We start from the raw sequence: 18,428 nt of genomic DNA, 5'->3' as shown, positions 1-18,428 counted from the left end.
GCAGCTATGGCACCTTGTGGAGGCCCATCACTGGATCAAGTCAGTTCCCAAAGTGTTAAATGTAAGCCTTTCTGATGACAAGTGTCAAAACAGCATTATAAAATGCGAACTAAACAAAAAGTTGAAAGGTAATCATCAAAGCAGTTTAGGGTGACAAGCAGTATTTATTTTGGGCTTGCTCAGTGTTTTTTTTTCTTTAAAAAATGTTTAGGGTTACTCTCATTTTCCTTCTCATATTGAAATACTGCCCCTCAGTGAGGCCAAACTTTAGATTTACGAAATGTTTCAGGTATGCGTACCCTTGCGTCCCCCCCAGAAAAAAAGCACTGGGTTTGCTGCTTATAAAGCCCAGAACCCTTTTGCTGGTTGCGACCTACAGATTGGGAAACACTGATATAACTGACATTTTATAAAAGGCAGACCCATGGATGAGGAAAATAATTTTACTTATACAGTGGAACCTTGGTTTATGAACACTTCGGTTTACAAATTTTCAGTTTACGAATGCCGCGGACGCATCTGGAACGGATTAATTCACTTTCCATTACTTTCAATGGGAAAGTTCGCTTCAGTTTATGAACGCTTCAGTTTATGAACAGACTTCCAGAACCAGTTACACCCATGCTTCGGGTTAAGTACGCTTCAGGTTGAGTACTCCGCGGACCCGTCTGGAACGGATTAATCCACTTTCCATTACTTTCAATGGGAAAGTTCATTTCAGTTTATGAACGCTTCAGTTTATGAACAGACTTCCGGAACCAATTGTGTTCATAAACTGAGGTACCACTGTATGTGCATTTCTGTATGTGGTGTATGGCTCTGTGTAGAATGTGACCTGGAAAGATTTGAAATGAAAGTGGATGGAGAACTCTTGGCTAGAACTGGAGAGGACAAAGATTGATGCCAAGTGTGACGAGGGAGCCATCAAGTATGAAGGAGGGAGGTTCAGGGTCAAGTCTGGGTGTGACTAACCTTCTCTGGTCCAAAGCCTGCATTGAAGGTTGGCCATGTTCTGAGCGTTGCATGCCATTTGCGGGCGCACACACAAACCTGCTCCCCATACCTAAAGCACACATGAACTCATCCAGGCAGACCACCCACAATCCCCACCCCACAGAGGAACAGAGGAAGCAACAGCCTTAGGCACTTCCAAACCATTGGTCCATCCAGCTTAGGGTTGGTGATGCTACTGGGGCAGCAGCTGTCCAGGGTTCCGCTGCAGCTCCTTTTCCCTTGCAGGTTTTGCATAAGCAGGGGAAGAGTGTTGCTCTCTCCCCCCCCCCCCGGTGATGTCATTTTTGCTTGGGTCTCTTTGTACTTAATGCAGCCTTAGCTGCATATTTAAACATCTGACTGCCCTGAGGAATGAGTTAAAAAGGAGACTCTGGTCGGAGGCCAGTTTCCCAGAGAATGGAATGATAATTAAGGAAGCAAGGGCTGTAATAATGCTGGGAGGGCGGCAAAAGCATCTGAGAAGGAAGGCATACATGACACAGAAAGCGGCTGGGGGAGGGAGAGAAGCACCCCTGTTTATAATTGGGTTTTGATAGGGATGGTAGAGTGAGCAAGTGAATGAGCTGAGTGTATGTAATTGTGCAAATGAGGCCACTGCCTAGGCAGGCCTCCCTATGGGGCACCCGCCTGGCATGAGATGATGCCAGCTTGCACTGGTTATGCACCACACAAACAGTCCATGGCAGGGTGGGAACTGCTTCCAAGTGGCATCTTTGGATGGGGGACCACATCTGAGACGGGGGTGATTGAAGGCTGTGGCCCCTTCCCACCCCCCAGCCATGGAGCTGGGTCCTAAGCAAGTGGAGCATCCTAGCGTCTTTCTTATGTTTTAACTGCATTTTAAAGCATTTTTTCCTTTAACATGCTGTTGCATCAGAAATCCATCTGGGGTGCCTGCCGTATTGAAACAGAGCAGCAGTTATCTTGTTGGGAGTCTGGCCTTATGGAGACACAAGGTTTTCTGGAGTCTCGGCTGGAGGAAAACTTAGTAAAACAAGCCAGAGCCTCCTGTGGAGAAAAGGGCTGGTTGTTATCAGATATTTGGACACAAACCAGCTATTGTGCTTGAAAGCGCAAACTGCATTTAGAGGCACCGAAGGCTCCCGGCTCTCAGTGGTAGCTCAACCATCGTTGCTTTGCCATTGTTTCCACAAAGGCTGCTTTGATGTTCAAGAAAGAACTCCAAAAAGTGAATCACATGTTTCTCCCATAGTCTAGTTTGTAACAGGGGCTCTGCATCAATGGGACAAGAAAACACTGAGGAGGAAAAAGAGGAAACAGGGCCTTACCTGTTAATTGTACCTTTTAGACCAGCTTTTCCCCAACCTGAAGCCCTCCAGAAGTTTTGGACTACAGCTCTCATCAGTTTCAGCCAGCAGGCTTAGACTGGCAAAACAGAGACTCCATACCTGGGAACAGATCAGACTATTTGTCTATCTAGCCCAAGGATGAGAAAGCTACATGCAATCTTCTGGTACAAAGCGGGTCAAGATGCAACTGGACCTAAAGGGGGTTTGTGGGCCGCTCTGATTAGTTGATTGGCTAGACCTGCAAAGGTCCCTGCACAATCCTTGTGCCTTTGCCTGATTTCAAATTTGTGGGTCATCTGATGTGATTGACAGATGAGCAGCCGTGGCCACCTGTCAAACTTGGCCCACTGGGATGGGGTGGGGGAGATAAAAGATCCAGCCGACCAGCAAGGCTCAGTTCCCCATCCCTTATCTAGCCTCACATGGTTTACCTGAAGGAGGATGCAGATGGGGAATCTGGAGAAAGAAAAGTCAGGCTGCAGATCAGGAAGCATCTCCAGCTATTTCATTTCTGTAGCAACACGTTGCCCCTAGTTTACATAACAAAGGAGATAGTTAATAGACAAGACCAGGGCTTTCAAAATGAAACCGTTTGGGTCCCTTTAAAAGTAAAGGAAGACGGACCCCTGACGGTTATGTCCAGTCGCGGATGACTCTGGGGTTGCAGCGCTCATCTTGCTTTACTGGCTGAGGGAGCCGGCGTACAGCTTCCAGGTCATGTGGCCCAGAGCAGCGCACGGAAATGTCGTTCACCTTCCCGCCGGAGCAGTACCTATTTATCTACTTGCACTTTGACATGCTTTTGAACTGCTAGGTGGGCAGGAGCAGGGACTGAGCAACGGGAGCAAGTCCAAGAGGCTCAGTGGTTTAGACCACAGCACCACCAGCCACCAGCTTTTCACTTTAGCCACCAGCTTTTCTGCAGACCCAAGTCTTACATCTAAAGGCCTATAAGGTCCAGGCTAGCTCCTCAAAATGACAAAAATATTGTTCTTGTTTTTTTTATAAAAAAAAATCATGGGCCAGAGAAAAATTGCTAAAACGTGAAACAGAAGAGTCTGTGCCATTAGTTAGAGCAGGGGTTGTCAACCTGGTCCCTACCACCCACTAGTGGGCGTTTCAGGATTCTAGGTGGGCGGTAGGGGGTTCTACAGCACAAGCTGAATCCTCCCAGGAACTGCAGGAGCTGGGACCGAGCAACGGGAGCTCACCCCGTCGTGGAGATTCGAACTGCCGACCTTCTGATCAGCAACCCCTAGGCTCAGTGGTTTAACCCACAGCACCACCCGTGTTCATAATTGTTGTTATTGGACACTTCTTCTCAATGTGGGTAATGATAAAAACCATCTAAAAGACACATGGTGTAAAAAGCAATACTATAGAATGCAAAACAGCAGATCAAACCCTTTCAGCCCCCAGATCAGCCATTTGCAGTCTAATTAAAACCGTCCCAAAAATGTTTAGGCAAATGAGAAGCTTAAACTGGTGCCAGAAACTGAGCAACCCGGGTGCCTGGCGTGTCTCCCCTGGGAAGGCATTTCACAAATGGAATGTTAATATTTAAGAAATGATAATGTATGAATTAATATCTACCTGCCTGCTGTCTTTCCTTAGCCTAGCCTTTCATTTGCTGAATGCTAAATGTTGGGAGATGGATTAACACTCCTTAATGAAGCTTCTTGTAGCCCATTAGCCTAAAGGGATAATCTCTGCAGCAGGTGATGGTGTCCTGCTTTAGAATTTCTGGCTCAAGGGCTCTCTGTTTTCCTGGAGGAGAGACAAGGATGGTTACAGGTACAAGGTCCATGGGCTGCACCGTGTGGCTTCGCAGCGGAGTCGGGACCTGATATTCTCATTTGGGTTGTTTGTTGAGCTTGTTCATTTCCCCCCAGAGGAAAATGGATGGTTCTTGTAGTACTTGGTTCTGCTGCCAGTGTTCACTAGGCTGCCTCTCCTGTTAAATGGCTCATACCCGACATTCCAAGTGTGAGACTCACGCAGACACCAATGATGGACATTTCTCTATAGACATTTCCTTCTGCTGGGTCTGAATGGGACCTGTTCAGGTTCAGTTTGGAGGGATAGCAAATTGTGTCTACTCCCTCGAGAGCAGCGACTTCAAACACACATTGCTAGCCTCTTGAGATTCAGTAATGGAGTTGAATGTGGGTATGTCCAATTCTGGGAGCTTTTTCAGAGCAGGTGCAGCTGTGGCAAGTGAATTAGCTGATACTGAAGCTTTTGGGTTTTACGGTGTGCCATATTAGCATAGAGGAAAGAAAATAAGGAAAATAAGCAGAGATATTTCCCTCCTTTTCTTTGAAGTGTTACCATTGAAGTGGCTAGCAAGAAGTAGTTCCTACTTCATGCTAGCCATTAAAAATGGTAACCCTTCTTTGCAAGATTGCTTGCATTTTTTATTCAAAGCCAGAGGTTGTATTTCAACTGGCTGGAGTGGCTAAAGCCAAATGTGTTTTAGAAAGTTGAATCTATGAAGTAAGGGCAAACTGACTCAAGGAAACTATGGATAGTCAGCATACTGCTCCTCCTTGGTGGGGTGCAGTAACGGATTAGCATATCATTTTCGGATTTTTCTATGGGGCTGTCATGATGAACTTTCCAAACAAAAAAACAAGAACAAAACTCAATCTAAGCTTGTAGCCATCTTGTGGCACAGTGAATTAATTCTGAACTGCAGGAAGAAAATCTTCCTTTGCTTTTAGTAGGCTGTGAGAGTTAGGATTGTGAGGCGGTGGTGAAGTTTTCTTGTAAACCGACGTAGTAATTATATCAGGATTCAATATAAATAACCATTATAAGAATACCGTGGAAATTGTATGTTGGTGACCCGGCGAGGTCGTTTCCAACCCAATGATTGGTGTAATTAAAAATAGTTACTCTATATTCACCAGAATGGGGTTTTTTGAGTCCAGCCATGTTTGCATTTTTTGAAACTCTGGGAGAGCTTTACCACAATGGAGGCTGGAATAGAGAAATCAGCCTGGCTACCTGGGGAAAAGCAAGCAGATGAGATGGGCCAGAAAGAGACCAACTTTGGACAGCCATATTTTAACTTAGTAAACGCAAACAATGAATGAGTTTTGTGCCTGCACATACAGCCTCTTCCCTCCTCAGTGTGTTGTAATTAAGCCTGGAAGTCTTCAGTTAAGCTTCATTTCCTGCTCGTTCCAAACTGGAAAACTATATTATTAGACTCAGACCAAGCCAAGACCTCAGTCCATGGTTTGAAGTAAGTTTAAGACCCTGGCTTCTTCTAAACATGGCAAGCATTTCCTAGGTTTGGGTTTAATGGGAAACTATGGTTAATTGAAGACTTCCTGACTTACCACAGCATGACAGGAAGGGACATATGCAAAGGGTGAACCAGATTGCTTGAACTGGGCTAGACAACAGGCTTGAGGGGGAAAGGAACTTAGAAGCAGAATGCCCTGAACCCCAACGTACATGGAGGTAAGTCCCACTGGTGTACACAGTTCCAAAGGGAAACTCTAGAGAGTAGTCAGACAGTCCAAGAGGTCAAAGACCAGGCCAAGTCCAAAGTCATACAGTTAGGTCAGGCTCCCGCCTCTGCAGCAGATCCAGGGTCGGAAAACCTGCGGTCAGAAAACCTGTGATCAGTCCCAAAGCCACAGTCCAGTGGAGCTTCTGAAGCAGCCAAGCCACGCTCCATCAACGTGGAAAGTTGAGCACACACAGATTCTCTGCCTTGCTTCCCTTTTATCCTTCCAATTTTGACACGTCTGGGTTTGCTCTAGCCGAGCAACTGTGTCTCTGCACTCGACAAGGCACGTGATCCTCACCTGCCCTGAGCCTAATCCAGTTGTGTGACCGCAAACCTTCTCCCAGACCTACTGATCCTCACCCGGTCAGCCAGTGAGCTGGGCTGTGTTCCCTTGCCTGCCTCAGTTTCCTAGAGTGCCCTTCCTGCTGTTCCCAACGCCTCAGAGCCCGCCATGTTTGTGGAGACGGGGCTGTCTCTGGTTCTGCTGATATGTCCCCCTCTCCTGGCTCCTGCAGACTGTCAGCTGCCCCCTCGCCATGTCCTGCGTGTACCTCCTACGTCCCCAAGCTCCCCTTCCCCATCTTCTGCTTGCCTTGGTGTGTACCAGTCGTGGCTACAGCCTTTGCCAGGATCCTGCTCCCCTTCCTCTGTGTCCTGCCAGTCCACGTCACAGAAGGAGGCAAGGGCTGAAGACTGGCAGGCTCAGGGGACCAGCCAGGTAGGCCCCAGTGTTAGAAGTATAGGAAGCTGCGTGACACTGAGTCAGACCACCGGTCCAGCTAGTTCAGTGCTGCCTAAGCTAACAAGCTGGGAGTGGCTCCCCAGGGTTTCAGGCAGGATTATTTTCCCTGGCTCTGCCCAGGGATGTCATGTCAGGGATTGAACTCGAGACCTTTTGCATGCAAAGCAGATGCTCTACTGCTAAGCTCTGCCCCTTCTCCAAGAGCTGGTGACCAGAGTGAAAACAGTAGCAAAAGTTTCTTTGGGTGGGAGCTGCTTGAGGTTGCAGCCGGTGAGTCCAGGAAAATTCAAACAATTTAGGCGGTGCTGAGCTGGATGTCTTCAGCATGTAGCTCTTTCTTTGATCATTGTCCACAGAGCTGATAGTGCATCTCTTCTTTTGCATTTAGGTTCCCTTTAGGGGTGGGTTGGACTTTACAGTCATTTCAGAATTGCTCTGGAGAAGCTTGAGTGTGGTGCCGGCTGCCTCTCTAGTCTGACCTGCTGCGTGGAAAAACCTGCTTGCATAAGTTGCGAAATATCAGAATGCAACTGAAGTTCATTTGTAGAGAGAACAGATCACATTCCTGGGAGTGCAGTGCAAGCCTCTGTGTGGGAGGAACCTGGGCAGGGCTCAGCAACAAGTACAGGATGTGGCAATTTTCTGTAGGGTTCTGTGGGGTCTGGTACAGGGTGGATTTGACATAAATTGCCTCAAGCTCAGCACTGGCCAGAGTCAAGCTGGAAATTCTACAGAAGACACATGGTCTCCCAGAGCCCATGAGTTTCTTCTAATGAATAATCATCTCTTTATTTTACCATTTAAACGCTGCATAACAATTGACAGTAATACCAATAAAAATACACATGGGTACAACTGTAAATCACAGGTATATAATGCTAAACTCTCTCATTAATAGACTTGGAAGATTGGCCAGGGAGGGACTTTATAGTGGGATCTGTTAGGTAAAGGTAAAAGGTAAAGGTAAAGGGACCCCTGACCATTAGGGGTCCAGTCGTGACCGACTCTGGGGTTGCGCGCTCATCTCGCATTATTGGCCGAGGGAGCCGGCGTATAGCTTCCAGGTCATGTGGCCAGCATGACAAAGCCGCTTCTGGCAAACCAGAGCAGCACATGGAAACGCCGTTAACCTTCCCGCTATAGCGGTTCCTATTTATCTACTTGCATTTTGATGTGCTTTCAAACTGCTAGGTTGGCAGGAGCTGGGACCAAGCAACGGGAGCTCACTGCGTCACAGGGATTCGAACCGCCGACCTTCTGATCGGCAAGCCCTAGGCTCAGTGGTTTAGCCCACAGCGCCACCTGGGTCCTTCATATGCTAGCAATTAATAATTATTAATAGCCAGTCTCCATTTCTGAAGGGGGCCCTTGAGCGCTTTTTGGTGGGAGCCATTTTGGCAGAAATACAAATGGATCTTGCCAGGTTCCCTTTTTTGCCCTTTGATGCTGGAGCGGTGAGCATGAATTGGCCGTCTTCTCTATCCTCATTCCGCCTGTACAGTACTTACAAACCTAGTGGTCCATTTTCCTGTTTGTGTGATTTGATATGACACTTCCGTTCCTTGGTTTCTCTGACTCCCTCTTCAAACAGCTGGGCCTGGAATACGAGCACCCCCTGAACCCCCTCCCCATAGTTGCCTGCCAAAGACCTCTTGTGCTGAAGTGTTTCCTATTTTAAAAGGGAAAGGTAAATAAAATAATTTTCAGTCATAGAGGAAATCCAACACTGGTTGGTTGCCACAGGGCCAGAGGAGAGGCGACCATGAAGAAACTGGTATGGGCAGGCTTAGAACGTCGCTTTGGTGGCCTTTTTGAAGTACTGTAAAGAATTCCATTGTCTCTTGTCATTTTGGAAGGTGGCAGCGAGATATTTGTACGTATACCGACCAGAAAAAAAGAAATGTATGTACAACAAAAATGCCTCCTGGTGCTTGGCAATGGCTCCTGCTATGTTGGAAGTCTGCAAGCGGAGACAGAGTCAAAGGCAGGACACACCTGGAGTCTCCAGGGCGAGCTGGTTGCTTGCCTCAGGCAACGCTTCCAGAAGCCCCATTAAAAGAGCTGCAAATTGTCCAGTTGTTTCATTTTTATGATGGCCTGAAGGAGGCATCAGAATGTGTCAAGTTGTCTCTGGTAACAGAATCTCCCATGTTCAACAGGCCCAACCTGGGAGCTTATCTGAATCAGCAGAGACTGTATTTTTTTTTTGAGAATTTTAAGGAAAAACCATCTTCCACAAAAGCTGCTGCTTGCCTTCTATCACTGTGCCATACAGAAGTAAAATAAAAAAATTCCTTCAGTAGCACCTTAAAGACCAACTAAGTTTTTATTTTGGTATGAGCTTTCGTGTGCATGCACACTTCTTCAGATACAGTGAAATGGAAGTTTCCAGGCACTTATGTAGAGAAGGGGTGGGGAGGGGTGGGGATGGGGAGGGGGGATCACTCAGAAGGGTGGTGGAAATGGGTGATTGACTGACTGATAGCTGTTGATGACCGCAAACGACTGCAAATGGTTTTGCATGAAAAAGCAAGGGTTGAGATGGCTGAAGATCGCTTATCATGTATAATGAGATAAGAACCCGATATCTCTGTTCAAACCAGGTCCCTCCATGGTTTTGAGCTTGGTGATAAGTTGCAATTCAGCAACTTCTCTTTCCAGTCTATTTCTGAAATTCTTTTGTAGTAAGACAGCTACTTTCAGAAATAGACTGGAAAGAGAAGTTGCTGAATTGCAACTTATCACCAAGCTCAAAACCATGGAGGGACCTGGTTTGAACAGAGATATCGGGTTCTTATCTCATTATACATGATAAGCGATCTTCAGCCATCTCAACCCTTGCTTTTTCATGCAAAACCATTTGCAGTCGTTTGCGGTCATCAACAGCTATCAGTCAGTCAATCACCCATTTCCACCACCCTTCTGAGTGATCCCCCCTCCCCATCCCCACCCCTCCCCACCCCTTCTCTACATAAGTGCCTGGAAACTTCCATTTCACTGTATCTGAAGAAGTGTGCATGCACACGAAAGCTCATACCAAAATAAAAACTTAGTTGGTCTTTAAGGTGCTACTGAAGGAATTTTTTTATTTTACTTCGATCCAGACCAACACGGCTACCTACCTGTGCCATACAGAGCGTGCTCACGTACGGTTTATGTGTGTGGTACGGAAGCTGTACTTCTCAGGACAGAGCAGGGCTGTGTAGAATTATTAAAACAGCAGAGAGCATTATTGGCTGCTCACTCTCCACCTTAGAACAAATTTACACCACCAGGTGCCATAGAAAAGCACTAGACATATCAAGAGATCCAATGCACCCTGGTCACCATTTCTTTCAGCTCCTGCCATCGGGACGGAGATATAGAACTATGCAGGCAAGAGCGATTTTGGCCTTAAATGGAAAGCCTGGGCTTTGAAGTCATCTTATTTTACTTGTTATTTGTATTATATTTACTGTTTTTACTTAGGTTTTGTAATTTTGGATTATGCGGAATGCTTTATCTGAGTGGATGTAGCAACCGAGTAATTTCGTTGTTCCCGCAAGGGGACAATGACAATAAAGATATCTTATCTTATCTGGGGGTTCAGGAGGAGCACCCCTGACCTGCTCTAGCCTCTCAGTGGAAATAGGTACCCCAGGCTGCAGTTCCCACCTTCGGCCAGAGCTGTGGTGGTGGTGGGGAACAGTGGCTACATCCCTGCTTTGGTGGCCATCAAGTCCCAGGTTCAGGTTCTACAGTAGAGTTGAGCCCTGGAGAGGGAAAAAAGAAAAAAGGCAGGGCAGGTGCAGATCTGGGGCAACAGATGTTTCCTTTGGAGCATGGCTTCTCCCATGCGGCTGGCACAGCACCGTTCCCCTTACTGCTGCTGCTGCTGCTGCTGCTGCAGCACCCTCAGTGCTGCCTTCTGGCAGCCATCTGGACACAGCTGCAGGCCAGTTTTGATGGGAGGGATGAATGCAAAGGAGGGGGTCAGGATCTGCAGGGGGGCATCAGGCAATGGGGCATTCTGCTTGCAGTGGGAGAACCTCTTGGGCTGGCCCCATCTCCTTCCCTTCCAGCTATCTCCATGATTTGTGACAGTGAATCACATAAATGGACCGGCCAAAGGATCTCATTCTGCAACATCCTGTTCCCCACTCTCCTCTGTGGTGCTCTTTCCCCAAAAACATCTCCCGTATGAAGTACCGTATGAAGCAGCTGAAACTTTGCCTAAGAAGCTCTTTCCCCCCCAAGTAGCCTATTTTTGTTCTTTGCTTTGGGGACAGCGATGGATTTTTTTTCTCTCTCTCCTTTTTCTAAATCCATTCAGTCAGGTAGAAAAAAATGTAAGGAAAGAACTGTAACTGCATCCTCCCTCCCTCTCTTTTTAAGATGTTGGCTGCCTGCATCAGGGCCTCTGAAACATTTGCAGCTGGGTTTCAGTACTTGAGAAAATTGGATTTGAATGCTGATTCTGACACAGCTGATCCCAAGCGAGCAGCTGATAAAACAGATTTTTAAGAGCTACTTAAATGCTCCATCTTGTGCAAGTTATTTCTACATATAAGCAGTTCCAGGAGTAAACAGTTCTCCCAGTGCAGCCACTGTGTGATGTTCCTTCTGGCCTCCAGTTTCCAGCCAGAAAAGTAGTAGCTGGGTTGGTTTGGGTCAGCCTGGACTGACCTGGGGAGAAAGGAAGTTCTTTTTGTTTGGAAGATGAGCCAGAGATGGTACTTCCTTGCTAGATTCGGGGATTTAAAAAATGATACCTTTTGGCCATAATGCAAGTCTGTGCCAGTTACTGGCTATTCAAAGTGCCTCCAGAACTAGTAGAATATATTTTGCACCTCCCTTAGAGTATCAATCTTTATAGTTTATTTATGGATTTATATCCACTTTTCTTCAAACATGGTAATTATTATTATCATTATTATTAATATTCTAATTATTGAAATATCCAAATATTGTTGCTAATAATATGAATAAAAGAAGAGAAGAAGCGTTTGTATTTGATATCCTGCTTTATCACTACCTTAAGGAGTCTCAAAGCGGCTAATAATCTCCTTCCCTTCCTCTCCCACAACAAACACTCTGTGAGGTGAGTGAGGTGAGTGAGGCCGAGAGACTTCAGAGAAGTGTGACTAGCCCAAGGTCACCCAGCAGCTGCATGTGCAGGAGTGGGGAATCAAACCCGGCTCACCAGATTACAAATCCACCGCTCTTAACCACTACACCACACTGGCAAAACGCAAGAGCAGCAGCAGAATCAGTAAAATATACCAGAAGCTGGCAAAAACTCCAATCACAATAACAGAGAGTGAATACCCTTATGGGCCAATGGGATGTCAATGGATGGCTTAGAGAGCAGTACAGAGCAGCCTGGAGCCCTTCAGATGTTTTGGATTGCGCTGGTTGAACTGGATTGGAGTCATAGTCCAAAATATTTGGAAGGTACCAAATTAGGTAGGGAATGTTGGTATACCGTAGCCTTAGCATGGCTCCTTAACAAAAAGACCAAGGGAGGCAGGCCTTCTCCAGCTTCCCACCTGGCAGACCTCTAAGCATATGGAGAAACCTCTGAGGGAAATCTTAATTGCCAATGAGGTTCGTGTGGAGAAATGCAGGCGTTTGATCAGAGGGCGAGGAACCTTGGATGTGGCCCTCCAGACTTCTCTGTCTGGCCCTCAGAGTTTTGCTCATTGCTACACCGCTGTGTAGGGCTTCTCTGCATCTTCCTCGAGTGCTTTTGTCTGGATAGAATGTTTCTTCTCACTGTGATTGTGCCTGGTGCTTACCTGGATAGAGGGATGTGGCCATTCGCATGTGGAAACGCTCCGACTTTTCCTGGAAAGAAATGGGCAATTTTGTTGCTGCACCTGCTTCTGCCTCTAGCCCCACACACCGCTGGCATGTGGCTCCTAAAAGGTTGCCAATGTGGCCTTTGTGCTGAAAAAGGTCTCCCACCCTGCTTTAAATCCACCTGTTTTGGATTGTTATGAGCTCCCTCATTTCCTGAGTGGCGAGAAGTCCAGGGTTTTGTTTTCTTTGGCGCCGAGGGAACAGTGGAAACTGAAGTGTCTTTGTATTATTTACAGCTATGTAGTGAGCTTGCAAAAAGATAGGATTCCCAGAGCCCCCAAGCCAGTGCATTAGATTCCCGGAGCCCCTAAGCTTGTACCTGTTTCTAGTCAGCTCCAGCAGAACTCTCTACTCTTTGCCTGCCTCTCTTTAAATTTAAGGTGCAAAACTGGTTCTAGGCCATTGCTCTGCCCTCCCCTCTCACCAGCTGGAGGGTTGCCACCTTCTTAAACATTTACAAAACCCAGCTGTTGCATCAAATACAATCAGCTTACAAAAAGGCAGCCTGTGACTTCCTTGGCCTGAATTCAGACTTTCCAGGTGAAAGGTTTTTGGTTTTTTTGCTCCGTCAAATTTGGCATAGTATGAAACAGTGGATGTGTTGTCCTGCTAGGCAGAGAACATCAAAAGTGTTTCTTGCCCCCACTTCCCAAATTGCAGCTGACTGTTTTTAGTGCCAGAAGATCCTGGGAGTTGCATTATTGGCCTCCGAAGTGTTCAGGCGCATTACTGACAGTAGAGGAAGCAATTTGTTCCAACTAATTTATGAGGAGTAAGCTGCCGCCTCCCGACCAGGGGCATGTTGCTGCAATGCTAGATTTAGGGTGGTACAGGCAGTCTCTCCCCCTCCAGTGTGCCAAGCTGTGGGGGGCACAACATTGAGAAGACCCATAATAGAAAATATCCATTTGGGAGCACCAAATTTTGGCTTTGCACAGGGCACCATTACGAAAGACTACTAAAGTCTGCCGCCGGCTGCTGTCCCAGTGATGATACGTATATCTGTTTTGCAAAGTGGACAGGTTTCTGGAATGTCAAAATAATTCCAAGGAAGAGAGAAGCTTTGTTTGGTTGCAAAATCCTGCGCAACCTTTTCTTCAACAAGCCCCAGATTTGTTTTGTGCATTTGAAGAATATTTGCTGCACCTTCCTAAGAGATTAATGGTTTCTGTTTCATTTCTGACAAGACTGGCTATATTAATAGCTGGAATGTGATATATTATTTGGACCAGATCCCATTGGGCTTGGAAAAATTCTTTGATCCTGAAGATGTCCCTGGTGAAACAGCTTCTTCCTCTCCACTTTAGGATGTGATTGTTAAGAAAACAGTACGTGAGCCAGTGTGAAATTGAACTGAGTCCAACCACTATTCCTATCTTTTTATTATTTGATGGGACCATACAAAGTGGCTGTGCCTGTTTGTATCTGATTGGAAGAGGTCCATGTCAATAAAACTGCAGCCATAGATAACTTAAGAACTGTACATTAATCTGCGTTAGGGATGCCCTCAAGATTTACAGCACCACACAGTGCACAATAATTTGTCTACTTTATGCTCTTACCACTCAAAATTGATATTGTTATGCCTCTATTTTATTTGCCAAACTATTTTAAATGCATCAGCACACTGAACAATGATAAATAAATGTCCCATCTTAATTAACACATTACTGTACTGAAGTTTAGTGTGATGAATAAAAAGGGCAAATCAAAACAGTAGGTCATGTTTTTAAAAAGGAAAACTCCACAGCCATTGGATGGAAAGCTCAGGCTCCTAATTCTGTTTCTGGCGTTTGATACAGATGCCAATGCTTGTGTGCCTGTGTTGTGTGTAATAAAAGACGGTCGGAAGTGGAAAAAACCACTCCCAAACAGATTCAAAATCTCCCTACAGTGTCTCACTGGACAGATTCCAGAAGATGGTTATTTCTATTGCAATAAAAGCCATTGCTAGCACCTTAAAGAATAACAGATTCATGACACAATCATATTCATAGACTCATAGAATTATAGAGTTGGAAGGGACCGTGAGGGTCAACTAGTCCAACAATGCAGGAATCTTTTGCCCAATGTGGGCATGTTTACTTAAGTCTTATGCTCAGGTGAGCGTGAATTGAGTTGCAACCTTACTATAGCATTGACTTTCATAGGAAGAGCTCACTTTGATCTGTAGCATTAATTAGATGCTATAGATTCAGGATAGGTGTTGCTTTAAAATATTAGAAATGGAGAATTCTCTTTATTCTGCCCTTACTGCCTGTCACTTTAATACTATTATGATGTCATCCCCCTTACCCAGCCAATATAAATTATACATTGTTTCTTTTTTACAATCTCGCTTCAGAATCTGTCAAAATGGACAGAACATTTTGTGGATATCCAAGGGCGCTGGATCTGTCTGACTGCGATTAGACTGGAGGCACAGTTTCCGGGTTGTCTTCTCTCATAATACCTGGAAGTTGGAGATCTGGTGGGAGATGTGATTGTGCAGAACAAACAAAGGGAAGCTGGAAGTGTGGGGGGAAGTTCTGGGGAACAGCAAATGTCATTTCCTGCAGTTGTTCGTTGTCCACCTGTGTTTTCCTGTGCCTTGCTTGACATTTTGGAGTTTCTACTCTTCGTTCTACAGCTGGAACAGGGCATGATGCTGCAGCTTGGCGTGTTCAGCTCTGAGCATGACACATGTTCTTCTCAATGACGACTGTTGGCAAGCAGCAGCTGTGCCAGTCCATGGTTCCTCACCCTTCTGAAGCACGATATGGGCAAAATGTTGAGTTGCCCTTGGTGACTCTTTGCCCCAAGATGGTCTTTGATCAAGAAGTGGTCTTTGATGCCAGGAAGTGAGGCCTGCAGAAGCCCATTGGCCGCAGGAAGGGCTTTTTATTTTGTGCCACACATAGTTGCTACAGCCTTACTTTCATGGCCAGCTGACACTCCTGTCTGGCTTGGGATGCAGAGTTAGGAGGTCACCAACTGGAAGAACCGGAACAGCCAACTTTTGTTCACGGAGCTCTCGAATGTGTTCATGGCAAAATGGAATAAGGCTGTTAAGTGCACATCCATCAGGAAGCGGGATCCTTCTTTTGGGGCTTGTATTGCTTGAGAAATGCAGCAGGTTTGCATGTGTGAATGGTTAAACTTTTCATCATACGTAAAGTTGATGGGCTAAAGCTAAAGCTAGGTTGGTGAAGGCAGCATTACCTGACTTACAGAAGGAGCTTTCAGCTTGGAAACATGAGTGGACTCTCTGTATGGTTTGGTTTGGGGCTTGCTTCTTCATGAAGAGGGGAGGAAGAGGGGTGTTTGGAAGCTGGGAAGAGGATCTGGGCCTAGGGCATCTGAGGGGACCTTCTCTATCAACGTTCCCTCCACAGACTGAGAGTCCACCTGGGGAGGCCCTTCTCAGGTTAGGCCAGTGGCCTTTGCACTCATGGTATTGTCCAGGAGTGGCTAACCCACAGTTTGGAAACTTGATCCAGCACCCATTTATTCTGGCCCACCAAGACCCTATTAATTTTGGCAGCACTGGCAAAGAATAATGTAACAACAACAACAACAACAACAATTTAATAATTAATAATGGCATCACAGTGAGGTAGGCAAAGGCTAGTGCCCTGATGATGCAGAATGAAAATTGCTCCCTCCTGGGTCCTTGGATTGATTATTTGCTGAGCAGAGAAGGAGTTCCCCACTCAGCTGACATGCATGGATCATGAGGCATGCATTAGAATTCCTGAGATGAGGAAGCTGTGTGTGCCTTTAAGAGTTTGTGAGAGAGGCTGTGGGGTGGTAATACTCACTGCCAACAACCAGCCCTTGGAGGTTTAGCCCAAGGGTCAAGGCAGCACTCAGGCCAATGAAGGTTGGGCAATCCTCATGTTGCCCTTTGGAACTCCCTGCTTAAGGAGATCGGCCAGCCTTGTTCTTCTCACTTCCCACTCCAGTCCATTTATGTTCGGGGACTGAACTCCCTTTTAACCACTGTATGTGGTGGGTGCACTTTGGATTTTCCTCTGCAGATGCCCAATTGTCTTGGATCAGCCCCATATGTCAGTGAAGAAAATGCCAGGGACTTTGGTATGATGAAGATGAAAGTGCTTGTTTCCTCTACTCACGTATTTGTTTCTTTCCTCTTTGCAGTGCCCTAAACCCATGTGAACAATGGAGTCCTATGTGGGCAGCTTCAGGCACACGCAGCAGCAGCAACAGCAGCAGCAGCAGCAGCAGCCGGACTGCGGGATCCACTTCAAGCTTGCAAGCAATGTGCCTCCAAAGGCAAAGAGTGCGCTGAATGCAAAGGATGGGTCATATGGAGTCAGCATCCGGGTCCAAGGGATTGATGGGCACCCATACATTGTACTCAACAATGCAGAGGGATGTTTGCCTGACTGTCACGTAGCACCTGCAAACGGCCCACAGGTTGCAACCGAGACACTTGATAGGTCAGTGCTGGGCTCCAGTTCTGCTCCTGAACTGAGGAAGAAAACTGGCGAAGAAAGACAGTGTTTGGGAACTTATAGCACGTTGCCAAACAAGTTCAAAAGCCCGCAGGCCAGTGTGGATGAGGGAGAGAGCAGCACCTTGCATTTCAAGACTGGGTTCACCCAGTCGCCCAGTCTGTTGAACTTCCAGAGGCATCCTGAGCTTCTGCAGCCCTATGATCCTGAAAAGAACGTCCTGGATTTGGAAGGCTTTGAGGCTCCCCCATCCAGTAAATCCAAATCTCTTGCAGATGAAGAGAAACCAGACAGCAAGCCTTGGAGCTCACCTTTGAAGGTTGCTTCATTAGATAAAATGACCCTCCAGTGTGTAGAACTGGCCAAGTCCAAACCAAAAACTGTGGATTTGACCATGCCTGCAGTAGGGGAAGACCAAAGCAAGCAGGAGTTGGAATGCCCCAGCAATTCTGACACTCCCAATGGATTGCATGGATCACATTCTTCTAGTGATGGATCTCCATCTGCTATAAGTCCGCCCACCTATCAGGAAACAAGGAAATGCAGACCTGATCTCCTTCCTTTCCGCAGGCAAGATTCAGCAGGATCAGTCCTGAATGGCTCACGACGGTCGTCATCATCATCAACTACCCCAACTTCTGTTGCTTCCCTGTACAAGTTCTTCCTTGATGACCAAGAGTATGCCATCTATGCTGACAATGTGAACAGGCACGAAAACAGAAGGTATATCCCATTTTTGCCTGGAACTGGTCGCGATATTGACACTGGTTCAATTCCTGCAGTTGATCAACTCATTGAAAAGTTTGACCAGAAGATGGGTCCTCAGAGAAGAGGCAGGCTGGGAATCAGGAGCAGGATTCACCCAGACGACCGTAAGCGGTCAAGGAGCGTCGACAGTGCCCTTCCCTGTGGGCTCAAGGTGAATTCCAGTTGTTCAGATGAATTTGGTCAAACTTCGGCAACGTCATCCAAGCATTTACTACAGCCCTCTAAAGTTTGCCTTCAGAAGGTGTTCTCTCCAGATCAGAAGTCAGTGTCTTTTGGGGATCAAGTTTGTCCTCGGTCTGTGGGCAAACTCCAGGCAGCAGCAACAGCAGCAAGAGATTCTCCCAGCAAGCATTTCAACTCTTTGCAATATCACAAGCAAAGTAAAATAGTCTGTGAGAGTTCGGCTTATCAATCATCCACACTTCCAGGCCAGACCAAAAAAAGTGAAAATAAAATGGTGACTTCCACTCTCTTGTTACCAAACCGTATTGTGACTCCGAAACTGCCTGTGAAAACATTTGCTTCTGCTTCAGCTGCTCAGGTATGTTTGCCAGAGTGTGATCTGTTGACCTGATCCAGTGACAGGATGCTGTGCTACAGAGTTGCAATTTTGGACATACTGTATGAATGAAAGAGCTGGTTATCCCTGCTCCTTGTGGCCTCAGCCACTCGGGGGTGAGGTTGTTGAATGGAAAACTTAGAGAGACAGAAAGGTGGAGTTCAGCTAAGCAGCTTCCATGCTCTGGGGAGGTAGTGCAGAGTGGTGATGGCAA

At 46.5% G+C, this 18,428-nt stretch overlaps 1 protein-coding gene and 1 non-coding gene across 2 annotated transcripts in view; both read left to right on the top strand.

Annotated features, from left to right (window-relative positions):
- The window catches only part of CGNL1 (cingulin like 1), a 71,223-nt gene that overhangs the window by 9,416 nt on the left and 43,379 nt on the right, over positions 1 to 18,428 (top strand). The window contains 1 exon segment of the mRNA XM_088657087.1: positions 16,571 to 18,196. Within this exon segment, the coding sequence (XP_088513213.1) occupies positions 16,592 to 18,196 (1,605 nt within the window). The 5' untranslated portion in view covers positions 16,571 to 16,591.
- Positions 4,035 to 4,124, top strand: LOC132593222 (small nucleolar RNA SNORA5). Its single transcript, XR_009558584.1, has one exon. It is a non-coding gene; the product is annotated as a small nucleolar RNA SNORA5 (small nucleolar RNA).

Source organism: Zootoca vivipara, chromosome 13, assembly GCF_965207765.1.
Source record: "Zootoca vivipara chromosome 13, rZooViv2.hap1.1, whole genome shotgun sequence".
Classification (NCBI taxonomy): domain Eukaryota; kingdom Metazoa; phylum Chordata; class Lepidosauria; order Squamata; family Lacertidae; genus Zootoca; species Zootoca vivipara.
This window is presented reverse-complemented; position numbering and strand designations above follow the sequence as displayed.